This window comes from Anolis carolinensis, chromosome 1 (genome assembly GCF_035594765.1).
Source record: "Anolis carolinensis isolate JA03-04 chromosome 1, rAnoCar3.1.pri, whole genome shotgun sequence".
Classification (NCBI taxonomy): domain Eukaryota; kingdom Metazoa; phylum Chordata; class Lepidosauria; order Squamata; family Dactyloidae; genus Anolis; species Anolis carolinensis.
Window position 1 is genome coordinate 302,409,969 of NC_085841.1, and position 26,194 is coordinate 302,436,162.

The window sequence follows — 26,194 nt, forward strand, 5'->3', positions numbered from 1 at the left end:
TCATTCCACTTTTCAACTGCTTTTAAAATGTCCCACTTTTATCTTCAATTTCCCTCTTTGTCCTTAATTTTCTTCAGTTGATACAAATGGAGTTCAAAGTGCACTAATAGTTTGCACTCAATTAATTCAGCAATGGGGAAGAATCTTGCCCTTCCTTATAGATTCAGGCAAAAGCAAACCTCTTTTAACTTGTTTATTTTTTCACATTAATAACTTTTACAAATAAGTCTTATGATGCTTGGCCATATGTACCCTAGCTTTCATCTGTGAAATGTTGGAAGAAACACAACCACAACAGATACCTACAAGCATCCAAGTTTCATTAAGAATTCAGTGTATTTTCAACCTTTAGTTATGCACACATTTGTACAGACAGTATAATAATAAACATAATAATAAACTTTATTTATATCCCGCCCCCTCTCCAAAAGGACTCGGGGCAGCTTACAACAAAATTAAATCATAACACATACATAAGCAAAAGCAAAAAGACAGGACATAATATATAACCAACAATCATAAACAGGTTAAATTAACATAACAGAATCACAATAAATACACAGTTTAAAAATTAGTACTGGTTTTAAAAACATATTGCACCCTGGAAGCAAAACCAGTTAAAACCAATAGGTATTTGACAGAGCTAAAAGACCGTCATCATATAAGTAGTGATCATCCATTTTCAAAAGCCTGCTTCCACATCCAGGTTTTTAGTTCTTTTCTGAAGATAGCTAGAGAGAGAGCATGTCTCATTTCTTTAGGGAGAGCATGCAAAAGTTGGGGGGCCACCACCGAGAAGGCCCTTTCCCTCATTCCCACCAACTGTGCTTGCCTGCTCCCCGTAGTCAGCTCCCATTAGAAATCTGGCTGCTACTCTCTGCACTAATTGCAGTTTCCGAACCTTCATAGGCAGCCCCACATAGAGTGTGTTGCAGTAATCCATCCAAGATATTACTAAGGCATAGATCACTGTGACCAGATCAGACTTTTTGAGGTATGGATATGTTAACATACCACTTAAAAAATTACCAAGCCAATAAGATGGAGAAAACAGACTGGACACGTTTTAAAGACTATATTAATTTAGATAATAGAAAAATGTTCATTTGATTAAAAACAACTTGTAAGAGGAAGTGCAAAGAATGAATATGATTAAGGACTAATCCCAAAAGGAAGAGACTGGAAGTCAACATCTACCCTTATTTGTTTGATTTGTTCTCTCCTTCTCATTTCTTCCCCTCCCTCCCTTTTTTTGCTGATTACCTCCTTCCGTCCCTTCCCCCCCTTTTTTGGGGGGTATAATTAGTATAAAGAATATAAAAAATGGTATCCTCCCTTGTGTGTGTGTGCGTGTCTGTGCGTGCATTTTCTTCTTTTGCTCTCATTCCTACTATTCTATAAATGAATTGTTCCACCACTTTCATTGTAAAAAGAAAAGGAAAGACAGCACCTATTATTTTTTCTCTCTTTTTATTTTTTTCCTTATTATATCTTATTCTCAATAAACATGAAATGGAAAAAAAGACTTTTTGAGGTATGGGCACAGCTGGCACACAAGTTTTAATTGTGCAAAAGCCCTCCCGGCCACCACCAACACCTGAGCTTCAAGAGTCAGCTCTGAGTCCAGGAGGACCCCAGACTACAGACTTGTGTTCTCAGGGGGAGTGTAACCCAACAGATAGCCACCCTATACCCTGATCAGTCCCACATCTTGTCAGGATTGAGTTTCAGTTTGTTAGCTCTCATCCAGCCCATCACAGTTGCCAGGCACTGGTTCAGGATCTGAGTGGCTTCCTTGGCATTAGGTGGAAATGAGTAGTAGCGTTGTGTGTCATCTGCGTACACATGGCACCAGTCTCCAAAACTCTGGATGTCCTTAGCCAGCGGTGCTCCAAATCCCATCTCAGTGGGTCTGCCCAGAAGGATACCATGGTTGATGGTATTGAAAGTCGCTAAGATGTCCAAGAGAACCAACAGGGATACACTTCCCCTGTCTACTTCTCCATAGAGGTCAGTATAAATGCAGTCTCCACCAGGAATTCCCACAATGATGTGTTTCTTTCCTTCCCTTTCTTTTCCATTCTGCTGCGTTTTTTTTTTCAATTTATTTTTTTTTCTCTTTCTCTTGTGTTTACATGCTTCTTTGTTTTATCTTCTCCTCTCCCCAAACTTCCTTAAAAGAAATTGGCAGCATTGCTCCATAACACCTTTCAAAATTAGGCTGAAAACTACATTTTAGGAGAAAATACATTTGTTTTTCTCAAAACTCAAAAGCCAGGTACACCAGCTGTGAGTTTAAATGGAGGAACTGCAGTGAGGAGTGATGCCTGCTTAACTATGTTCCTTCTGTTCGTTTCCCACTCAAAATCTGTCCTGCTTGCTTTTCTTGAATAGCTGTGTTTTTAAGCAGAAAGTGCATTTGGAGCAGAGAAGTGGCTAGAAAGGAAAGTGTTTGGTATTTCTCTTGATATTCCTCTATCTAATTTCATGTTCTTCTAAAGGCAATTTCATTTTTAAAGAAAAAAAATGATGGGAAAAGCTACATGCATCTGCTAGGCTTGATCGATCCATGAAAAATTTGATTCTAAACTCGTTTCAAAACTAGAGGGGGCAGCTTTTCGTTTCTGATGGTATTTCCGAATTTGGCCCCCAAAAATTTTCGAAATTAACGAAAATTCGTTATTTTCAAAATTAATTCGTTAATGGCGGACGCGCATGCGCAATTCCCAAAAACAGCACAGAGGGAGAGGACTTTACAGGACTCTCCCACCCTCATTTTTTGAGTGATCTTCTTCAAACTTGGTACAGTGGTAGAACACATTTAACACTGATAGCTCACCAAAATTTGGAACGTTTCCCTTATCCTCTGATTTTTGGAGAATTTTCATAGCTTTTATAATAAACCATTTTTTAATAATTGCAGAAATCTGTTCCTGGTTTGAAAGTCTTATTTCCTGTTAAATTGGGTTGTCTTTACTGTGAAAGTCATTGTTCTACTTCAGAAACTTTGTTTTTGTGGCTGAAACTTTGTTAAATTGGTGTGTGTGTGATATATATATATATATATATATATATATATATATATATATATATATATATATAGTCCCTGCTTATGTGTGTGTGTGTGTGTGTGTGTGTGTATAGGTAAAGGTAAAGGTATCCCTTGACGTTAAGTTCAGTCATGTCTGACTCTGGGGGTTGGTGCTCATCTCCATTTCTAAGCCCAAGAGCCAGTGTTGTCCATAGACACCTCCAAGGTCATGTGGCCGGCATGACTACATGGAGTGCCATTACCTTCCCAGAAACACCCAGAAAATGGGAATTCCAGACAGGAAACAATCAGGGCCAGCTAATACCTCCCAACAAAGGATTCCCCCAGGTAGGAAGCAGCCAGGCTTTGAAGCTGCAAGGCTATTCAATGCTAATCAAGGTGACCAATTGCAACATTCACACTTGCCTCCTACAGACAAGAGTTCTTTCTCCCACCCTGGACCTTCCACAGATATATAAACCCCACTTGCCTAGCTTCGCACAGACGTCAAAACCTCTATGTCTGCCACAGATGTGGGTGAAACGTCAGGAGAGAATGCTTCTGGCACATGGCCATAGAGCCCGGAATACATACCACAACAGTGTGATCCCGGCCATGAAAGCTTTCGACAACACAACCACAGTATCCATTCAAGTTCATGTAGCGTGGTATGGACTGGAGACCTGTATTGGGGGGAGGGAGGGTGCGAATCTGGGCCCCTGGGAGTCGTAGTCCTTCCTCCCTCCCTCCCTCCCCGGGAGCAGCCGAGGACGGGCCTGGCCCACACCCCTTCACATCCCGGGCCTCTTCCTCCTCACCGCCGGGCCCCTCTCTGTCTCTCCAGGCCTGAGCTGAGGCGAGGCTGCGGCGGCGGCCATTTCCCCCCTCCGTCTTCCTCCTCCTCCTCGGCCTCCTTCCCCCTCGCCCCCTCCCATTGGCTGAGCCCGTGACGCCCCTTTTGCTGAGGGGCAAAAGGAAAGGAGTTTGGGTGATTTGCAAAAGCTTTTTTTTCCTAACGAAAAAAACGAAGAAATAAGAAAAAACGGCCTCTCGCGATTCGAAACCGCGATATCCAGACGTGTGGACAATCAAGGTCGTATATTGCTTCAAAACAAACGAAAATAACGAATTAATAACGGGTAACGGGGAAATCGAATTATTTGAGCAAGCCTAGCATCTGCATATGATTCCTAATATGGCCATCAGCTCCCAATAATGTGAAATAGTAATAATCAAAAGAATGCTGTGGGCATATGTACAAATGATGCTTTTTCCTTACCACTGAATAATCATACCTAGCAGCTATTCATTTGTAAGAAGCGCTCCTAACAAATTGAGCCCTGGCAGTTCTGAATTAAACTGCCTGGAAGGGATGGAGAGATTGTGCTTTATGAAAAACAGGAACCCCACCTCTCCCTCTAATACCCACAACTTATTCTCTTCCTGCAAGATAGCTCTTATGAAAATTATCTAGGAAGACCAGTTTCCTATCTATTATTCCTCTGTTTAATTATGAAAGCTTCGGCCTGTGAATTCTGTTTTCCATCCCTCATCCTTGTGCTTAAAATGTTGGGATATTTTTGTGAATTCTTGGCTAAATATCTTTTCATTTCTCTGGAATCCCCATCTCCGATGGGGTACAAAGAGTTTCCTATCTATTCTTTCCTATCTATTCTCCCCACCTGCTTACAGTAGTGGTTTCCACATAAACGGAATGGGCAATCTGGTTCATGTTTTTGTCAGAGTTTTAAAAGAACTGTCTTGCGATCCTGGACACAAAACAGAGCTGGCTATTGGATTGTTCTTGTTGTATGCTTCAAGTTGTTTCCAGCTCATAGCAACCCTACGGTGAACCTATCATGGGCTTTTCTTGGCAAGATTTGTTTTTGCCTTTGCTTTCCTCTGAGTTTACAAGAGTTGACTTGCCCAAGGTCACCCAATGGCTGTCAAATGGGGATTCAGACCCTTTTCTCCATAGTCACAGTTCAATGTTCAAACTACTCTGCCGCTTTGCTACTTACCCAGTAGGTATTGGTGTGAGGCATTGAGAACTGGTGCAATATACGCCAATGCCTTGGGCTTGTCACTTTTCTTTTTTTTAAAGGTGAGTGAAATAGCCACTGCCATAGGAGACAGTGTGACATCCACCTCAGACAGCTGCTTTTGAATGTTATGAAAGAATATCACATTGTTTGCTATTCAATGTATTACCATAAACCAGAAAAGCAGGAGATGCTTGTAAGCTTTTTTCTTCCAGGTACCAAAATACATTGGCTGGCCTTCTATACCGTGCTCCTTGACTTATGGAGGGAAGCAACATTTGCTGTTCTGCCAGCAAAGAAACCATTTTAAACCCTGTTTCAACACTTCCAGTTTCTGAAGGGCTTTCACTCAGGTGTTTTATTGTCTGTTGCTTTGGGGTATGGGATATGTGTCAGTAGCAACTTGAGAACATACTGCAAGTCACTTCTGGTGTGAGAGAAATGGCTGTCAAAAGAGATGTTGCCTTTTAAATGCACTTTAGATGTCAAAGTACAAAGAGTAAATTGCAACAAGGGCTTCTTAAATTGCACAGAAATGCAGGATACTTAGATCCTGAACTGATGGAGTGCGGGACTATAGCTAGTGGATCCTGGCCCTGTCACACTGAGTCTCACAGCAGGAAGGGGGCGGTATAACATCAGGGATCTATTTGTAATCGGCACTGGTGAGAGGAGAACAATTCATGCCTTTTGTTTAGTCACCCTTAGTTCAGGCAGTGATGGAGCACTTTTTAAGATGGGTCCATCCCTCTGCTGTCATTGAGGACTGACAGAAAACACAGGGGAAATGAATATCTATGTTGTACTATTCTACAGAGAATAATAGTTCATTTGAGAGTGATTGCTATTTGATAGACTGTCTGGTCCAACCTGCCTGAAAGGTACATTAGAATAATAATAATAATAATAATAATAATAATAATAATAATAATAATAATAATAATAATAATAGTGCGGTTTTCTGGCATTGTATATTTCTGCCGTTTCTGTGACTGTTCATTTGTATTTTGATTCCGTAGCCCACTTGTCGATGGATGTCCAGAATCAACAGCATCCACCGCAGTCCTTTTTATCCTGGGTGACAACCGAGCCAGTATAGACTTCGTTTTGGTTTGATTCTCCATAATGCTAATGGGTTAGGTGCTCTTGGTTCCATTCCTCAGCTGAGACCTCTCTGGCTTGGTTGGACACTACCGCCAGCAAGCTCTCAGCATCATCGGAATGGTTAAGCCCCACCACCACAGCAAGGTGGCACCTACGGGGGGCGGGGGGTGGGGGGGAGCCCAGGAGCAAGCCATCAGAACAAATGCAATTAAAGCCAAGATCGAAAACTCAGCTGATGACCCAAAATGCAGACTGTGCAAGGAAGCTGACGAAACAATTGATCATATCCTCAGCTGCTGTAAGAAAATCGCACAGACAGACTACAAACAGAGGCACAACTATGTGGCCCAAATGATTCATTGGAACTTATGCCTCAAGTACCACCTCCCAGCAGTAAAGAACTGATGGGATCACAAACCTGCAAAAGTATTGGAAAATGAGCACGCCAAGATACTGTGGGACTTCCGAATCCAGATTGACAAAGTTCTGGAACACAACACACCAGACCTCACAGTTGTGGAAAAGAAAAAGGTTTGGATCATTGATGTTGCCATCCCAGGTGACAGTTGCATTGACGAAAAACAACAGGAAAAACTCAGCCGCTATCAGGACCTCAAGATTGAACTTCAAAGACTCTGGCAGAAACCAGTACAGGCAGTCCTGGTGGTGATCGGCACATTGGGTGCCGTGCCAAAAGATCTCAGCCGGCATTTGGAAACAATAGACATTGACAAAATCACAATGTGTCAACTGCAAAAGGCCACCCTACTGGAATCTGCGCACATCATCCGAAAATACATCACACAGTCCTAGACACTTGTGTTCAACTTGTGATTTTGTGATACGAAATCCAGCATATCTATCTTGTGTGCTGTGTCATAAAATAATAATAACAATAATAATAATAATAATTATTATTATTATTATTTATATATATACCATCCTATCACCTCAGGGGACTCAGAGCAGTTTCCAACATAGCAAGGAAACCGTACAACAACTTAAAACCATAGAACTGCAAAACATAATACAATAATGAGCATAAGTACACTAAACATACAAATCAATCAATTTTTTTTTTCGTGTCAGGAGCAACCGCAGTTGCTTCTGGAGTGAGAGAATTGGCCATCTGCAAGGACGTTGCCCAGGGGACGCCCGGATGTTTTGATGTTTTTACCATCCTTGTGGGAGGCTTCTCTCATGTCCCCGCATGGAGCTGGAGCTGATAGAGGGAGCTCATCCACGCTCTCCCCGGGTGGGATTCAAACCTGGCAGCCTTCAGGTAGGCAACCCAACCTTCAAGTCACGAGGCATTTATCCCCTAGGCCATCGGAGGCTCCAATCAATCAATTAACCACAGGCTTAAGAAGGGAAAGTCCATTGTTGGCCCATAGTTAGCCCTGGACAGCAGATCCAGTAGCAAAAAAATCCACTTGTTTACAGTCTTCAACAATATGGTGAAAGGTAGAAATAGAACGAGACATATTCTATTTGTAATTGAAATATAGGAATTAATTCTGAATTTGCAGCAATACATACAAATTAGCATACAGAGCCATAGAATCACTGAGTTGAAGGAGCCTTAAGGGCCATCATTCCAATCCTCTGCTCAATGCAGGACCTCTAACTAAAGCATCTCCAGTGGGAAACTGCCTAGCCTCCTTTTTGAAGGTTTCCAGTGAAGGAGACTCTGCCACCTCTCATAGGCAATTGGTTCCCTTGCCAAACTGCTCTTACACTCAAGAAGTTCTTCCTAACATTCAATCAAAATCTATTCTTCTGTAATTTAAAACCATTAGACCTGAGCCTACTCTTGGGGGCAGCAGAGAACAAACCTGCCCCTCTTCTCTGCAACAGACCTTGTAAATAGTGCTGTCATGTCACCCCTCAGTCTTCTCCTCCCCAGATTGAACAAGCCATTCATCATATATTTTTCCTCTATACTCTTATCATCCATGTTGTCCTTCTCTGAACCCTCTTCATCTCCAAAGAAGAAGAACCCACCATGCTGAGAGGCAGTGTATCGCATTTTTGAACAGTTTTTACTTGGAGGAAGTTCTTCCTAATGTTCAGGTGGAATTTCTTTCCCTGTAGTTTGGATCTTAGCTTCCCTTTTTGGACCAACTACTTGCTCCTAATTGATTTTAACCATAATAAATATTCTGTACTGTGCTTTTAAGGAAATTCTCTATGGGCAGCATAATAACAATAATCTGTGCTAAACAAACATTCACAAAACAGATTCAGCTTCATCAAAGATATAGAGACACTTGCTTTGGCTAAGATGTGGGCACTGACTATGAGCTACCTCTGCTGCTGCACCAGTGACCTCTTTTGCACCATTTTGACCCACGTGAAGTCCAGAATTCATAGAATCATAGAGTTGGAAGAGACCTCATGGACCATCCAGTCCAACCCCTGCCAAGAAGCAGGAAAATTGCAGCCAAAGAACCCCCTACAGATGGCCATCCATCCTCTGCTTAAAAGCCTCCAAAAAGGAGCCTCCACCACACTCCACGGCAGAGAGTTCCACTGCTGAACAGCTCTCACAGTGAAGAAGTTCTTCCTAATGTTCAGGTGGAATCTCCTTTCCTGTAGTTTGAAGCCACTGTTCCATGTCCTAGTCCCCAGGGCAGCAGAAAACAAGCTTGCTTCCTCCTCCCTATGACTTCCCATCACATACTTATACATGGCCCTCATCATGTCACTTCTCAGCCTTCACTTCTGCAGGCTAAACATGACCAACTCTTTAAGCTGCTCCTCGTAGAGCATGTTCTCCAGACCTTTGATCATTTTAGTTGCCCTCCTCTGTACACATTCCACATTCCAATTGCGGTGCCCAGAACTGGACACAGTATTCCAGGTGTGGCCTGAATTGCTACTGTTGTCTTTGAAAAATAAATAGCTGCTTTGAATCACGGGAGAAAAGCAGGATAGAAATGAATAAATAATAATAATAATAATAATAATAATAATAATAATAATAATAATAATTTGTAACTTGTGCTGGAAAATGAGATGCAGCAGAACTATATTGTCAGCTTCCAAGTGAGAACCGTGTTCAAGTGAGAAGGATGATTTTTGGATACTAGGTTGATGAACAGCTTTTTCTAATTTTACCTTCCTTCTGAATCCTATCTGCCAGCCTTTTTAATCATGTTAATCAGGCTTTGTAGAACAGCATAATCAAATTGCCATTTGTTCCCAGCAATCTGAGCCTGCTGTTTGTTGACAGGAACTTTTGTTCCAGACTCATTTCAAACAAATAAGGCATTCATAGGCCAGTGATTTGTGAATAGATTTACTTTTATTGTCCTTAACCTACCACCCCCCTATAGCCATCAGTGCCTGTTGAAAATCCCAGGGAAGCAAGATGTGCATATTCTGGGAAGAATGAAAAATAAATGATTACTATAAAGGGGAATGCTGTATTCTCAGGCTTCTGGTTGGGCAGTGTTGCAGATCTGTTTCTGAATCCATTTGTTACTTCAGAAAGTCTAGCTTGCAGAATGATTTGAAGTAGTCGCCCCCATGTTTTTCATTCTCCACTCTGGCAGATTGTTTCTCTTGCTATTGCTTCCTCCTTCCTTTGGTTGGAAACTTTCCTAAAGGGACTGAACAGCCTGCAGGAACCAACACATGGTGCTCATCTCTGTTGTGCTCTCTTCCTGCCAAATCCACCTCTTCATTCAGTCAGTTGGCCTTTGCTTAGGAGTCTCCTCTTCTCTTCCAGGCTGCATATGGCGCTGTCCTCCCCTCCCAGCTGGTGGGCACTTCTTCCTGCACTTAGCATTTGAGGTGCATAGCTGAGGGAAGGAGCCATCTGGCTCCTGTGTTGTAATGCTGGGGTGTTGCTCAGCGCTGTATTTACTGAGAGAGATTCGCCCACCAAATCTACAGGTTGTCTGGTCTAAAAGGTGGGTGACATCGTAGGGACCTTTATGTGGGAAAATATGTGCTTGCCTGCTCTGTCATTTGACTCGCCTCTGCTAACAGTTGCCTAGATTTCCTTGTAAATACTATGATAGCTAGGTGGGCAAGCATTTTGAATATGGGGGTTCAGAAAATGACTGTGTTTAATGGTCGTGACTTTCTCAAAAAAGTGAGTTTTAACTACCCAATCACCTATTATTCAAATTAGATTGCATTCCATATCCAGAGTAAGTATACTGCAGTTATTCCCAGACAATTTCTCACTGAGTTACTCTGAATTTCAGCAGTCTCATTGTGTATCTTTGTACCAAACAACTATACCTTTGTTCAATAATGATGTTGGGAGATGTTCAGTGCCATGCTAGAAAGGGAACACACACTTCAAATTATTATTGTTATTAGAATGGTACAAAAGAAGAAGGCCTATCAGAATGAGTGGTAATTGTTTCAGAGGACAGAGTTGCTTTGCTATGGTTCATTAAAGAGCAGACAGCAGGATAATAATAATAATAATAATAATAATAATAATAATAATAATAATAATAATAATTTATTTATACCCCGCAACCATCTCCCCGTGAGAACTTGGGGCGGCTCACAATGTTACAAAAGTAACAGCGCAAATACATAAATAATACATACAGTTTAAAACACAAGAAGATGATAAAACAGAAGTTAAAACAAAGGTTTATACAACAGTAATAATATCAATAGTAATAATATCAAACAACCACCAATGCAATTCAGTCAACTTCAAAGGTGGGGGGGACTATAGCAGCAATATAAGATAAAAATCATTAGATTAAAATATCCCAATGAAAGGAACCTAATAACATTCAAAATAGAATTATAATGAGGCTGGTCATCCAATGGCTGTCTCTCCAAAGGCCAGCCCAAACATCCAGGTTTTCAACTGTTTCTTAAAGGATAACTGTTCCCCTCTGAAGCAGATCCTTCTCTTACCCTAGAGAAACTTCTATCCATTCTGTATTTTGAAAGTTACTTTAAAATGTAATTATACAGTGCATCCATCCCAAAGTAGTTAGGGATGACTAGAGTTAGACATTATATAAGTAACACTTTACCGTCCCATTTTGTCAATAATAACCAAATTGTCTTTCACTGCTTAAAAAAAGCAAACATCTAACTGCTAAAAACTACTAACTGGTGGAACAAAACACTTTTTTCTATTCAGTTCAACACACATAAGAGAGGGTGAGGCAAGTTAGGCTCAACACAAACCAGCATTTGAACATGTGAAATTCCTAATCAATAATTCTCCTCCTCCCCTCCAGTGACTATGGCCATGATGTGAATGGGAGGGGGGGCTGCTTTTACAGGGTACAGCAGAATGATGCAGTTTGACTCCACTTTAACTGCTATAGATCAATGCTGTGGAACTGTGGGAACTGTAATTTGAGGAGCCATCAGCACTAAATGGTAAGAGATGGCTAAAATCCCTTTAAACTATAGAGCTCGTGGTTTCATAACATTGGCATTTTAAGAAGTATCAAGCTGTATTAATTTTGGTATATAAAATAAACCGGGACTTCTCAGTAATGCTACAGAAGCAGTGAGGTTCTCCATCATCAATTTGTTCTTTTGTTTTTAGAAAAGGGAAGTAATTACAAACAACTATTCTGAAGTTCTGCAGTTCTGTAACTACATTCCACACAACATTAAGAGTGCTAGCAGCCACACTGTGTTTGTGTGTGTGTGTTGGTATGTGGCTTCAAGTCGCCTGTTGACCTATGGCGACCTAATGAATTTCATGACGTTTTCTTGGGAAAGAAATGCTCAGGCGTGGTTTTGTCGGTTCCTTCCTCTGAAATAGAGTGTGCTAGCTACTGTTAAATCCACCATTTCCTAGCATCTTCAGCTGCAATTGAAGTCATATATAAATATGCACAGCAGGTATTTCCGTGAATAGAAAACAAAGGTTGTAGAATGCAGAAAACAATTTTTCATTAGATATGTGAAATAAAATACTTATAGTAAATACATATTTAGTTATTTATTTACAGTATTTATATTCCACCCTTCTCACCCCGAAGGGGACTCAGGGTGGATCACATTGCACATTCAATGCCATAACACAGAACAAAGACAGAGACAGTTAAAAGGAGGCTCCATTATATTCAATAAAGCTCACTTTCAAGTAAATGAGTATAGTACTGCAGTCATAAACTGATTTAATCAGCTTTCTCTTGCCTAGGAAACCAAGCGTCTAAGAGAGATGATGGGGACCAGTTCAATGAGGCTTCCCACCAAGATCTTTGGGTGACTAAGCTGAAAGAGAAAATGGCACCCTTTTCCAAACACCATACAAAAGCTGTCTGGAGTCTGAATACTTCAGTAATGGCAAAGAAACAGGATTGTTCACTGTACGTGAGGGATGCAGATTTGTTTATAGAGATAGGAATAGCTATATTTTAGGGACTGCATAATACTGGGTTAATTTGAATGCACATAAAAACAACAAATAGCAGACACGGACAGCTCTGTCTTCTCAAAAAGAGAAATAGCAGGTTGGTGGTGCTGTTTTTACTTACATAAATGTATTATGATATTATTTATCATGTGCAATTTCATGCCACAAAACTTGTTAATAATTCTTGTGATCATCAGGTAGACAATATATTTTGGGGATGGGAATTAAGTGTCCCTCTGGACTTTCATTTCCACCATTCCTTGCCATTAGTTTATACTGGCCATGGCTGCTGGGAGCTGCAGTACCAACAACATCTGGAGGACTACACTACTTTTCCCCTATCATACTTCATGGGAAGAGCCTGAGCCCTCATCTTAAAATATAGTTAAATGATAAATGAAATATTCCCACTCGTTTTTATAATATGGCTAGTGCATTTTAGGATAGCTGTGTACAGAGGTCAGAGTACACATTATCGGAAAATACAAAGACCTCGATGGCTTCTGAGCATACATTTACAGAACACAAGTAGTGGCACAGCATCACACTTTATGGGTTATCAAACTAATGAGTTATCAAGCTAAGGATGGATGTCTTATGAGGCCAGTCAGTCATCGGCTGGTGTCATTGCTTACAATTTTGCTCGCATCAATTTTGCTTGGAGAAAGGCTTCAACATTTTAAATGGCAATAGAAAAATGGCACTTTTCTTCTGACATCTTTGCTTTCTGGTGTGAAAAGAACTGGGTTTCTGTTCCCATTGGTGATGGAAAGCTTTCTGGATGTATCTATGTGGGGTCATATGGTCTGTCATTCAGATGATATTTTTGTATGTAGAATTGGTTACACTCTACTTCCTTTTCTCTATATGACCGTTTTGGGTCTGACCAGCTTTTCTTGACACTTTCAATTCCTCATGGAACTTCAGACATGTCACAAGTTCTCTGCTTTTGCTACCTTTTCCCCAATGAACTATTTACTTGAGTCCCAAACAGATGATCAGTAGTTCAATTGAAGCAGTTGCTGCAGCCATCCAATGACTAGTGAGCAGATCACTGACGGAAAAAATGTATACTCTGCTTATCTTCCTTCACCAGTCATTTCTAGACTCTCTTACTGCTTCTGATATCATCAATATTTTCTCTGTTCTTTGTATACAAATTTATGGAAATAGGCATTCAGGCTAAATGCAGTTGCACACATGAAGATTTAGGAATTGCTGTCTCCTGTGCTATTGAATTTTTATGTCACCTCTCCCATAAAAGCTTACACATGACCATAGTGCAGTGTGGCAATCTTGACCCTATTCCCTGTTTTGGGAACTCATCTGCCTTTATCCAGCCTTTACCTGGGTTCCTATTTAATGTTTAGAAGGTGCTGAAGGAGGCTTATAGGCTTGTAGAGATTTCAGTGCAAGTTATATTTATCGGAGCTATTTTGCAATGCAGAGCCAGAAAAAGCAGCCCTTCTGGTTGCACATTAATATGTATATTATGCCTTACTTCTCACTTCCCTTCACAAAGCAAAGTAGTCTAAATGTAACAATAATTAATGCAACAGACAATTGTAATAACAAGCAAACAATCAAAAGACAGTGAACAGCCACCAGATGATCGAAGATGGGACCAAAATAATGTTAAGCTAAAATATGCTAGTATTTTGGGTCCCATCCTTTGGCCTTAGCCACCCACTGATGAAAGGGAAAGTCATGATCCTCTTATGCAACGGGGGCATGTGGTACCCCCAAATGTCTGAAAATTGCTATTTCCTGGTATAAAGCGCCAGGGCTAGCCAGAACAAGTTCCTTGGCCATTAAGACTGTACTTATACAGCAATTGTTTGTACCTATACAGACATTTTATTTACTTGGTGTCTAACATACGTTTTTCAAAAATAATAACCTTTTCTGGGACTTATGGGATATTGCTGCTTGTTAAAGGCTGTTATTTCCTCTTACATGGAAGTGAGTCCTACTTACTTTGGAGAAAACATTTATTGGGCTGTTATGAAACAAACACTCTGAATTTGGTCTTGAAACAAATTAAAAAGCAAGGAAGTTAGTGTGAAATAAGCATAATATAAAGCTATTTTGTTATTACATTTTTTTTTACTGCAGACACACTTTTAAAATCCTGCATTGAAAGTCTGCTTTTTCAGTTCTCCTTCACCATCCTCCCAATGTTGATGCTACTAAAGAAGCTCCAGCTATGAATTTGATAAGAAAATTGGGTATTCAGTGACTGTAAAAAAATGTAACAAGAAGCTTGTCAAAGGCTCTGCTATTTGAGGTGTAAAAGGGGGAAAATATACAATAATAAAAAAGTCAAATGAATGGAAGCCATGTGTGTCCTGGGTTACAACTAATTTTATACAGAATAATATTTGTGGAAAACTGTATGCTTGAAATCTTTTGGCAAATGAAAACATAGTGGATTCTTTTTACTTGTATTTCTGGCCTTTACTGATTTTGGCACAAACAGGAAAACTAACATCTAAAACTCATGCCATTTTTGGCTCAGCTGCTTCTTTGGTATGCTTGGCTTTCTTATATCCTTCTGCCAGCGTGAGTGTGGCATGTTGCCTTTACGTCAAAGAAATCCTTTTTTGGTGCAGATCCCTCTTCTGCCAACATTGGAGTGAAAAGTGTACTCTTTCTCATCATCGTTCCCCTGGCCATGTATAAAAGGGGGAAAGCGTGAGGGCATCCAGCTAAAACATAAGGACAAACACCAAAAAGATTCACAATCCACAGCAGAGTTACATATTTCCCCGGCATAATTTTTACCATCTACTCTTTACCTAATGAACATTTGTGTTAAATTAAAATAATAGTTTCTTAGAGCTGAAAGGGTTTATAAGAGACATCTAGTCCAACCCCCTGTGATGTAGGAATTAGTGGCATCTTTAAGCTACACCTCATAGTTAAGTGAACGAAACCAATGGGTGCTCACCAAACCCCACAGACACTAAGGGCCCACTGTATAGCACTCCTAAAATTGAGAAATCCAACCCTTTCACCCACCCAGGCAGTCTATTCAAATGCTGAACAGTGCAGGGGAAACTGCCTCAGGTGCGTATGCGTGTGTGAATTCCCCATCTTTGAAAATCTTTAAGCTGAAGTTATGTGGACATCTTGGGTGATGCAGCTTGGCACAATAGTCGTGTTGCTACAGGAATAGAATCTGAATTTCATAGTATCATAGAATTGGAAGAGACCACATGGGTCATCCAGTCCAACCCCCAGCCATGCAGGATAAGCACCATCAAAGCCCCCCAACAGATTCTGTTTAAAGGCCTCCAGAAGAGCAGCTTCCATCACACTCTGAGGCTGCGAGTTCCACTGTTGAACAGCTCATATGGTCAGGAAGTTCTACCAAATGTTCAGGTGGAATCACCTTTCCTGAAATTGGAACCATTGCTCCGACTTCTAGTCCTAAGGGCAGCAGAAAAAAGCCTGCTCTCTCTTGCTTATGACATCCTTTCAAATACAGGGTGATCATGTCTCCTCTCACCCTTCTCTTCTGGAGGATCAACATGCTGAGCTCTTTAAGCTGTACCTCATAGTTCAGTGAACGAACCCAGTGGGTGCTCACCAATGCTTCCTCTTCATCCTGGAAAGAAGTAATGAGTGGAGTGCCACAGGGTTTTATCCTGGGCCCGGTTTTGTTCAACATCTTTATTAATTACTTAGATGAAGGGTTAGAAGGCATGATCATCAAGTTTATAGATGATGCCACACTGGGAGGGATAGCTAATACTCTGGAAGACAGGAGCAGAATTCAGAACGATTTTAACAGACTAGATGAGCCAAAACTAACAAAATGAAGTTCAACAAGGACAAATGCAAGATACTCCACTTAGGCAGAAAAAATGAAATGCAGAGATACAGAATGGGGGACGCTTGGCTCAACAGCAGTACATATGACAACAAGTTAAACATGAGCCAACAATGTGATGTGGCAGCTAAAAAAGCCAATGCGATTTTGGCCTGCATAAATAGGACTATACTGTCTAGATCCAGGGAAGTTGAAGGGAGATTTCGATAAGCTGGAATCCTACTAGTTACTACTTTTTAATTCTGTGGCTGATTTGATTTGTATGTTTTGTGTACTTACGTTCATTATTGTATTATGTTTAGTGGCTGTATGGTTCTAAGTCATTGTAAGGTTTCCTTTGCTATGTTGGAAACCATCCTGAGTCCCTTGAGGAGATAGAGTGGTATATACAGTTTTATTATTTATTATTAATTCGTCCAAAGAAGGGCGACTAGTGGTCAAGGGTCTGGAGAACAAGCCCTATGAGGAGTGACTTAAGGAGTTGGGCGTGTTTAGCCCGCAGAAGATAAGGCTGAGAAGAGATATGATGAAGGCCATGTATAAATATGTGAGGGGAAGTCATAGGGAGGAGGGAGCAAGCTTGTTTTCTGCTGCCCTGGAGACTAGGACACGGAACAATGGCTTCAAACTACAGGAAAGGAGATTCCACCTGAACATTAGGAAGAACTTCCTCACTGTAAGAACTGTTCAGCAGTGGAACTCTCTGCCCTGGAATGTGGTGGAGGATCCTTCTTTGGGGGCTTTTAAGCAGAGGCTGGATGGCCATCTGTCAGGGGTTCTTTGAATGTGATTTTCCTGCATTTTGGCAGGACTGGATGGCCCACGAGGTCTCTTCCAACTATATGATTCTATAATTCATAGGGCATATGAGTATGTTCTGAGGCAAAGTCCTAGTCCCCAGGGCAACTATTTGATTTATTGATTTGTCATACAGCCAACACAGCTATCAAGAAAAGAAGGAAGGAGGGAAGGAGGGAGGGAGGGAGGAAAGAAGGAGGAAAGTAGGAAAGTAAGAAAGTCTGCAGAGCACTTGGTTTGGGTTGTTGTGGGTTTTCCGGGCTGTATGGCCATGTTCCAGAAGCATTCTTTCCTGACGTTTCACCCACATCTATGGCAGGCATCCTCAGAGGTTGTGAGGTCTGTTGGAAAACAGCCAAGTGGGGTTTATATAACTGTGGAATGATGTCCAGGGTGGGAGAAAGAACTCTTGTCTGTTTGAAGCAGGTGTTGAATGTTTCAATTGGCCACCTTGATAAGCATTGAATAGCCTTTCAACTTCAAGGCCTAGCTGGGGGGATCCTTTGTGGGGAGGTGTTAGCTGGCCCTGATTGTTTCATGTCTGGAACTCCCCGTTTTCAGAGTGTTGCTTTTTATTTACCCTCCTGATTTCAGAGCCAAATTTTGTTCATTTTCATGACAGACAGGAAACAATCAGGGCCAGCTAACACCTCCCAACAAGGGATTTCCCCCGGCAGTAAGCAGCCAGACCTAGAGTCATAGAATCATAGTAGAGTTGCAAGAGACCTTATGGGCCATCCAGTCCAACCCCCTGCCAAGAAGCAGGAAATCGCATTCAAAGCACCCCTGACAGATGGCCATCTGGACTCTGCTTTAAAAGCCTCCAAAGAAGGAGCCTCCACCACAGTCCGGGGGAGAGAGTTCCACTGCTGAACAGCTCTCACAGTGAGGAAGTTCTTCCTGATGTTCAGGTGGAATCTCCTTTCCTGTAGTTTGAAGCCATTGATCCGCTGAAGCTGAAAGGCTATTCAATACTAATTAAGGTGGCCAATTGAAACATTTACAGACATGAGTTCTTTCTCCCACCCTGGACATATCGATATATAAACCCCACTTGCCTAGTTTCCAACAGACCTCACAACCTCTGAGGATGCAGGTGAAAGATCAGGAGAGAATGCTTCTGGAACATGGCCATACAGCACGGAAAACTCACAGCAACCTAGTGATTCCGGCCACGAAAGCCTTTGACAACAGGTTGGTTAATCAGAAGGCCAAGCATCATTCTGCCAGGGCCTTGCGTTGGTGGCAGCAGCAGGGCAAGATCTGCGAAGGGAGAGACGCCTGGCTGGGTTCCCACATGGAGGGAGTGTCCCAGGAGCCTTTTAACAGGATGAGTTCCTCCTCTCTGTGAGGTCTGACCCAGTCCTGCAGGGCTCTCAGGAGGTTTCCTCCCCCAGGGGTGCTGCTCGGCTCGGCTGTGCTTGGGGCCAAATCCCTGCTGCTGGGAGGAGGCGCGTCATGCCCCTCCAGGCGACCTCCCTCCATCCTCCCCAAGCCTCGTAGGGCGGGAACGTGTTCCCACTTGCCCAGGAGAAGCGTCTCCTCTGCGTCAAGGATTGTCCCTGCCTTTCCCAGAGGCTGGAGTTGTTGTTGCTGCTGCTGCTGCTGTGTGTGTACGTGCGTGGTTTTCCACCCGGCGCGGGCCCGAGCCTCCCCGCGACTCCCCTTTGGCAGGAAGCGCCGAAGAAAGAGGAACCGGGCGGACAAAGCAACTGCCCCGATGGCCCCGAGCGGGAGAAGCCACGCTGCTGCTGCTGCTGCTGCTGCTGGTCGGCTGGGACGGGCTCCGGAGCCCCGCGGCCGGTGAAGAGGAGGCTCCCCTCGGGACCGATGTGGTGGCACAAGTCGTGGGACGTGCCGCGGAGCCCCCCCGGGAGAAGCCCCCCGCCAAGGTAGGCTGCTCAGCCGCCTCTTCCCCGCAGGCTTCCCCCGACGCCTCGGCTGTTTACATCCTGCCATTGTGGAAGGAGAAAGGCCAAGGGCTCTCCCCTCCCCTCCCTCCCTCCTTCCTTCCTTCCTTCCTCCCTCCCTTCGCCAACGGAGCTGAGGAAGGGAGGTCTCTGGAGCAGGGCAGCCCCTCGCCCTCTGCCTTCAGAGGGTTGCAGCGCCTTTGCGACTCGAGTGGGGATCGCTCTCTGCCCTGAAAGGAAATGCGCCTCCGGTCGGGAAGGGGAAAAAAAAAAAGCACAGAGTGGGACAAAAGTCACAAAGGCGTCTGGTGCTTTCATAACTTTTTCAAAAGTTTATCTATCTCTATCTATCTATCTTACAACCTCTAGATTGATAGATAGATTGATTCGCTCTATCAATCTATTAGGGCCCCTGGTGGTGGCGCAGTGTGTTAAAGTGCTGAGCTGCTGAACTTGCAGACTGAAAGGTCCCAGGTTCAAATCCCAGGAGCGGAGTGAGCGCCCGCTGTTAGCCCCAGCTTCTGCCAACCTAGCAGTTCGAAAACATGCCAATGTGAGTAGATCAATGAGTACCGCTCTGGCGGGAAGGTAACGGCGCTCCATGCCGTCATGCCGGCCACATGACCTTGGAGGTGTCTACAGATAACGCCGGCTCTTCGGCTTAGAAATGGAGATGAGCACCAACCCCCAGAGTCGGTCACGACTGGACTTAATGTCAGGGAACCTTTACCTCTATCTATCTATCTATCTATCTATCTATCTATCTATCTCACAACCTCTAGATTGATAGATAGATTTATTCTCTCTATCAGTCTATACCTCACAACCTCTGAGGATGCTTGCCATAGATGTGGGTGAAATGTCAGGAGAGAATGCTTCCGGAACATGGCCATACAGCCCAGAAAACACACAACAACCCTGTGATTCCAGCTATGAAAGCCTTCGACAACATATCTATCAATCTATATCAGGCATGGGCAAACTTGGGCCCTCCGGGTGTTTTGGACTTCAACTTCCACAATTCCTAACAGCCGGTAGGCTGTTAGGAATTGTGGGAGTTGAAGTCCAAAACACCCAGAGGGCCCAAGTTTGTCCATGCCTGGTCTATACACACACACACTAGCTTGGGTACCTGACGTTGCCCGGGTTATTTGGAAAAGTCTATTTTTTAATTCTACAAAAATGCATAAGGTTGTAGATTAACTACAACTGACACCATGCCAGGTTAACCCCATGAAATTCCATCCGTACTTAAAGTTTGTGATGTTGGGCAAGTTTGCGCTAGATGCATCATCAGTGGAGTTCAGTGTGTTCTCTGGCTGTAGGCTAAACTACAATTCCCACTATGGTGAGTCAGTCCCCTCAAACCCCTCTAGTAGGTGGAGTTATTCAGGGGGGTTCTTTGTGCCAAGTTTGGTGCAGAAATCCCAGCCAGTTTACCAGCTGTTAGGATTCCTGGGAGTTGCAGGCCAAAACATCTGGAGAACAACTGGTTTAGAAGGCCTTTAGCCTTCTCTATCAAAGAGTGCTGGGACCACACCAAACTGTGACTCCCAGGGTATCCAGAGAGGAAAGGAAACAGGCAGGAAAAGGCAGATCCAAGTATTTTGAATGTGAAAAATACTTTCAAAAGTCCCTTTTGTGATTAAGCTGAAAAAGTGCTCTTGGGTGCATCTACACTGTAGAATTACCAGTAATATAGTTTGACACTGCTTTAGTTGCCATGACTCAATGTTGTAGAATCATAGAAGCTGTAGGTTTTCTCTTCCAAAGAGTGCAGGGACTTGGCAATCTATGACACCTAGATGTTCTGAGAGGAGAGGAAACAGAGGAAGTAGTTCCAGGCATCCTGAATGTGAAAAAGTTCCTTTTTGTGAGGAAACTTGAAAAGGACATCCTTCAATCTGAGAATGCGTCTGCATTGGATATCTCTCATGAAGTGTGAAAAATGGAGGAGGAGGAGGACGAGGACGAGGAGGAAGAGAGAGATGGTGGTAAAGCCCATTTGTTTTGCAAAGAAGCAAAGAAGGGAGTTGAGGGAGGGATGTGACGGCTGCTCTCATTGCCAGGGAACAGGTGTGGTTTCCTAGGTGAAGTCAACATTGCCACTGGAGAGCGCAAATAAGCATGCATGTTGAGTAAGAGGACAGGTTGGACATGGTTTCCATATCTAAAACCACAGAGATGTAAAGTTTTGAGTTATCAGAGTTTGGTGTGCATATACAAAAGCAAAGCAGAAAAAGCAACAACGAAAACCCATTCAGTACAAGAAGGGATGGTGTGGGGTGTCTACATGTGTATGAGAGAGACAATTGCAGTAAAAATATACAAGTGTTACAGGGTGTTTCAAAACGATGCACCCTATTTGAAATTGCTGTTTTTCTGCAACCACTTTTTTTGTGTCAGGAGTAACTTGAGAAACTGCAAGTCGTTTCTAGTGTGAGAATTGGCCGTCTGCAAGGACGTTGCCCAGGGGACGCCCAGATGTTTTGATGTTTTTACCATCCTTGTGGGAGGCTTCTTTCATGTCCCCGCATTGATCTGGAGCTGATAGAGGGAGCTCATCCATGCTCTCCCCGGGTTGGATTTGAACCGGCAACTTTCAGGTCAGCAACCCAGCCTTCAAGTCATCAGTCCTGCCAGCAGAAGTGGCTCCTCTGCAACCACTAACTGCCCATGAATGAACTCTTGCCCCTTAAAAGGGTGGTGCATAGAGTTTCAAAGGATTTCTGCTAGATTGCTGTGAGTTTTCCAGGCTGCATGGCCATGTTCCAGAAGCATTCTCTCCTGACATTTCTCCTGCATCTATGGCAGGCATCCTATCTTCAGAGGTTGTGAGGTCTGTTGGAAACTAGGCAAGTGGGGTTTATATATCTGTGGAATGCCCAGGGTGGGAGAAAGAACTCTTGTCTGCTTGAGGCAAGTATGAATGTTGCAATTGATCAGTTTGATTAGCATTCAATAGCCTTGCAGCTTCAAGATCTGGCTACTTCCTGCCTGGGGGAATCCTTTCTTGGGAGGTGTTAGTTTGCCCTGATTGAGACAAAGGGTTCCCCCAGACAGTAAGCAGCCAGACCTTGAATCTGCATGGCTATTCAATGCTAATCACGGTGATCAGTTGCAACATTCACACTTGCCTCAAACAGATAAGAGTTCTTTCTCCCACCCTGGACTTTCCACAGATACATAAACCCCACTTGCCTAGTTTCCAACAGACCTCACCTCTGAGGATGCCTGCCATAGATGCAGGCAAAACGTCAGGAGAGAATGCTTCTGAAACATGGCCATACAGCCTGGAAAACTCACAACAACCCAGTGATTCCGGCCATTAAAGCCTTCGACAACACATTACTGCTAGATGCTTTTTCCTGCGCGAGGATGGTGATCCTGCAATATAAGGCCGAATTAGATATTCTTCATTTGTGGAGATGATGATGATGATGATGATGATGATGATGATGATTTGTTTCTGGCGCAAAATGGTTAGTAAAATGCAATAACTTGATAACTCATAATACCATTTGTAACTTTTTGTGTAATTGTAACATATTGCTATCGTGACATTTACTGCTTTGAAACTGGACCCATCATTTTGAAACACTGTATATGTCAAGCTATTGAGAATTGCAGAATATGATGTCTTGCAAGTATGTCTACAGAACAAAATGTTTATTACATACTCAAAGAACATCAGGGAACATCTGGGCAAGCTGCAGGGATGTGTACAATTCATTCAAACCCAACTAATGAAATGGCCTGGGATCCTAGAAGCATTCACAAGAGATTGATTTTCTGTTTACATTTGGATTATTGCCTTCACTCAGTTTCACTTAACATTTTTAAAATGTCCTTGTAGGATGGTGAATAAACAGGGCAAATACAAAATAAACCCGTTGCTAGATAAATTAGAATTTAATATATGAAGTATTCAATGCAAAATAATGCAATTCCAACCTGTTCAAGTTCATAGCAGCCGGCAAGTTAATAGTTGGCAAGTTTTGGCATTGCATTCCCCAAGAATATAGTAATAAGCAATTTCTTAATGCTCTGCAGGCTGAAAATATTCAAAAAAGTAACTTCCTGCCCACAAATCATTTGAGATCATTCTTGACTCTAAGTGACTTGGAAACAGGTTTTCTTCTGTACAAATGCCTGAATTTGGAGATTTTCTCTCATGTCCTTTGTTGCTGTGTGTCCTTAGGTCATTTTCAACTCCTCTCAACCTTCTCTTCTGCGGGCTAAACATGCCCAGCTCTTTGATCTGCTCCTCATAGGGCATGGTCTCCAGCCCTTTGACCATTTTAGTTACACTCCTCTGGACAAGTTCCAGCTTGTCAATATCTCTCTTAAATTATGGTGGCCTGAATTGGACTTGAAAACTATCACACCACAGAAGGCTCTTGGTTCTGATCTCCTATCAAGCTTAACATTGTTTTAGGTGAGAATGCAAGAGTCCTTCCTAGTGGCCGCACTCTTACTTTGAAACTAGGCCACTGATTTGTACTCTTCCAGCATTATATTATGAAGATACTCCTGAGCCAAACAGGTTGAATACTTGGCTACTGTATGGCTCAGCTAGCCTTCGGGCAACTCATGTGACCACCTTCTTCTGCTGTTTTGCATGACAGTATTCCAGCATATTTTACTTCCTCCTCTTCTCCTCAACTCCATGATTGCTTTGACCTCATCACCTGTGTACTCTGGGGGATCTGTCGTTTCACAATAAAGAGAACAGAGATTTACAGAAGATGGAGGTATCATTGAGCACACTACCCAGCCCCCTTCCCCACCAGCATTTATCACAAGGTCAGCTGAATCCAGCTCAAACTAGGGTACAGGAAAGAGAGCCTTCTTTTCTAAAAAGAATGTATAAATTACATCCAATTAACTACTTCAGTTATTTGTCTTATTTATATCCCACATTTCTCCCAGCAAGAGCCCTCAGTGGTGCAGCAGATAAAACTGCTGAGCTGCTGAATTTGCTGACTGAAAGGTCAGTGGTTCAAATCTGTGGGGCAGGGTAAGCTCCCACTGTTAGCCCCAGCTTCTGCCAACCTAGCAGTTCAAAACATGCAAATGTGAGTAGATAAATAAATACCGCTCTGGCGGGAAGTTAACGGTGCCGTTATCCACCCTAAGACCTAAGACCATGCAGTCATGCCAGCCACATGACCTTGGAGGTGTCTATGGACAACGCTGGCTCTTCGGCTTAGAAATGTAGTTGAGCATCAACCCCCAGAGTTAGACACAACTAGACTTAATGTCAGGGGAAAACCTTTACCTTTATCTTTCTCCCAGCACAGGATCCAAGGTAGCATACAACTTTAGAAAATCACAGTACAGTTTTAAAACCTCTTAATACAAAACTTAAAATAAAATTCTTTTAAAAAACACATTAAAAACAAGTTTAAAACAGCATTAAAAGATGCTTCAAAAATAATTTTAAAAACACACATCTCATTAAAATCCTTATCTGCCACAACACACTAAAAGCCAAATTCGTTCTTATATAAAAAGATATTTATCCCTCAGTGGAAAGATAGCTTGGGGGTTGCACTGCCCCCGCCACTTGTCCTCTTCCTCCTGCTCCTCTTCCTTGATGGCCTGCCTGCCGAGGAAGAGGAGGAGGAGGAGGAGGAGGAGGAGGAGGAGGAGGAGCCTCTTCCCCAGCAACAGGGGAAGAGGCTCCTACTTCTGCCACCCTCCCTATTATCCATCAGTTTCACTTATCCAACATTCTGCCTGCCAGTTTATGTCGGATAACCAAGACTAAGGTACATCAGACATTCAATGCTGTTATGCACAGACAGGACAGACAACAGATAAAGGTATATAGGCATTTCCCATCTTTGGCGTCCTGGAGGTTGTGCTAGATTCCAGCCACTGGGGAGGGAAGGGGTGCTGTTGCTCCAACCCTCTTATTTTGATTGCCAACATTTTTCTGGTATTTCTTTTATGGTGCCATTAAAATACCTATTTATCTACTCACAGCTGTTTTCGATCTGCTAGGTGGGCTGTGAGCTGGCCCGGGCTTCAAACTGCCAACCTTTTGATTGGTAAGATTCATTACAGCTGTTGGTTAACCTGCTGTGCTAAAGCCCGACCTAACCTAGCCACAGTATTTTGAACCCACATCAGTTTTGAAAGAGCTTCCAGAGGTAGCCCCATATATTTATTATTCATTTGTTTAGAATATTTACCCTGTTTCCACAAAAATAAGACATGCTCTGAAAATAAGACCTATTAGAGGTTTTGCTGAATTGCTAAATATAAGGCCTCCCCTGAAAGTAAGACCTAGCAAAGATTTTGTTTAGAAGCATGCCCACCGAACAGAACACCAGAGCATGCAGGATTGGTAAATGTACGTACCATAGATTATTGTGCATGGAAATAATGGTAGCAACAAGAAATTCTTGATAGGATTCACAGTTTGTCTGATTATGCTGGTTTGTGATGACAGGTACTGTACAGTATATAATAAATGTTCATTTTTTTGTTCAACAATAAATATGAATTCTTTATGGAAAAATAAGACATCCCCTGAAAATAAGACCTAGTGCACCTTTGGGAGCAAAATTTAATATAAGACACTGTCTTATTTTCGGGGAAACACAGTATACCCAGCTTTTCAGTCACAGAGACTCTGAGAGCAACATACAGATTGTTAATTTAACATTTCTCTTTCTTCAGGTTTACAATCTAAATAAGACAAAACACATAAGGAAAGGGGAATGGCAGGGTGGAGGGAATTAAATCCAGTAGATAGATACTGCCTCTTCTTTTCTCCCTCTAAGGTCAGGGCAGTAGCAGTTAGGATGCAAAGTGGTCTTTTATGTGTTTCTGTGCCTAGGCACGATGAAGCCATGCCTGCCTATTGTAAGCTGTGTTACAGTAATCCAAACAGAATATAATCAAGGCATCTGTCACTGTAGCCAAATCTTAATAAACAGACACACCAGTTTTAGCTGTCCAAACACCACTCATAGCCACTGCTGAAACGTGGACATCCAGGCTCAGTTCTCAGTCAAGAAGCATGTCTAAGCTGCAAACCTGATATTTAGGGGGAGTGCAACCCCATCCACCAGAGGCTGAACCCCTAGACCCTGATCT

At 42.6% G+C, this 26,194-nt stretch overlaps 1 protein-coding gene across 2 annotated transcripts in view; it reads left to right on the plus strand.

The window, feature by feature from the left end:
* The window catches only part of dgkz (diacylglycerol kinase zeta), a 186,108-nt gene that overhangs the window by 17,644 nt on the left and 142,270 nt on the right, over window positions 1-26,194 (plus strand). The window contains exon 1 of one of the 2 annotated variants that reach the window (XM_062967950.1): window positions 18,625-19,066. The exons of the other annotated variant lie outside the window; for it this stretch is intronic. Within the exon in view, the coding sequence (XP_062824020.1) occupies window positions 19,005-19,066 (62 nt within the window). The 5' untranslated portion in view covers window positions 18,625-19,004. Of the gene's footprint in view, window positions 1-18,624; window positions 19,067-26,194 lie in introns of those variants that run through there. 2 annotated transcript variants of the gene reach the window in all.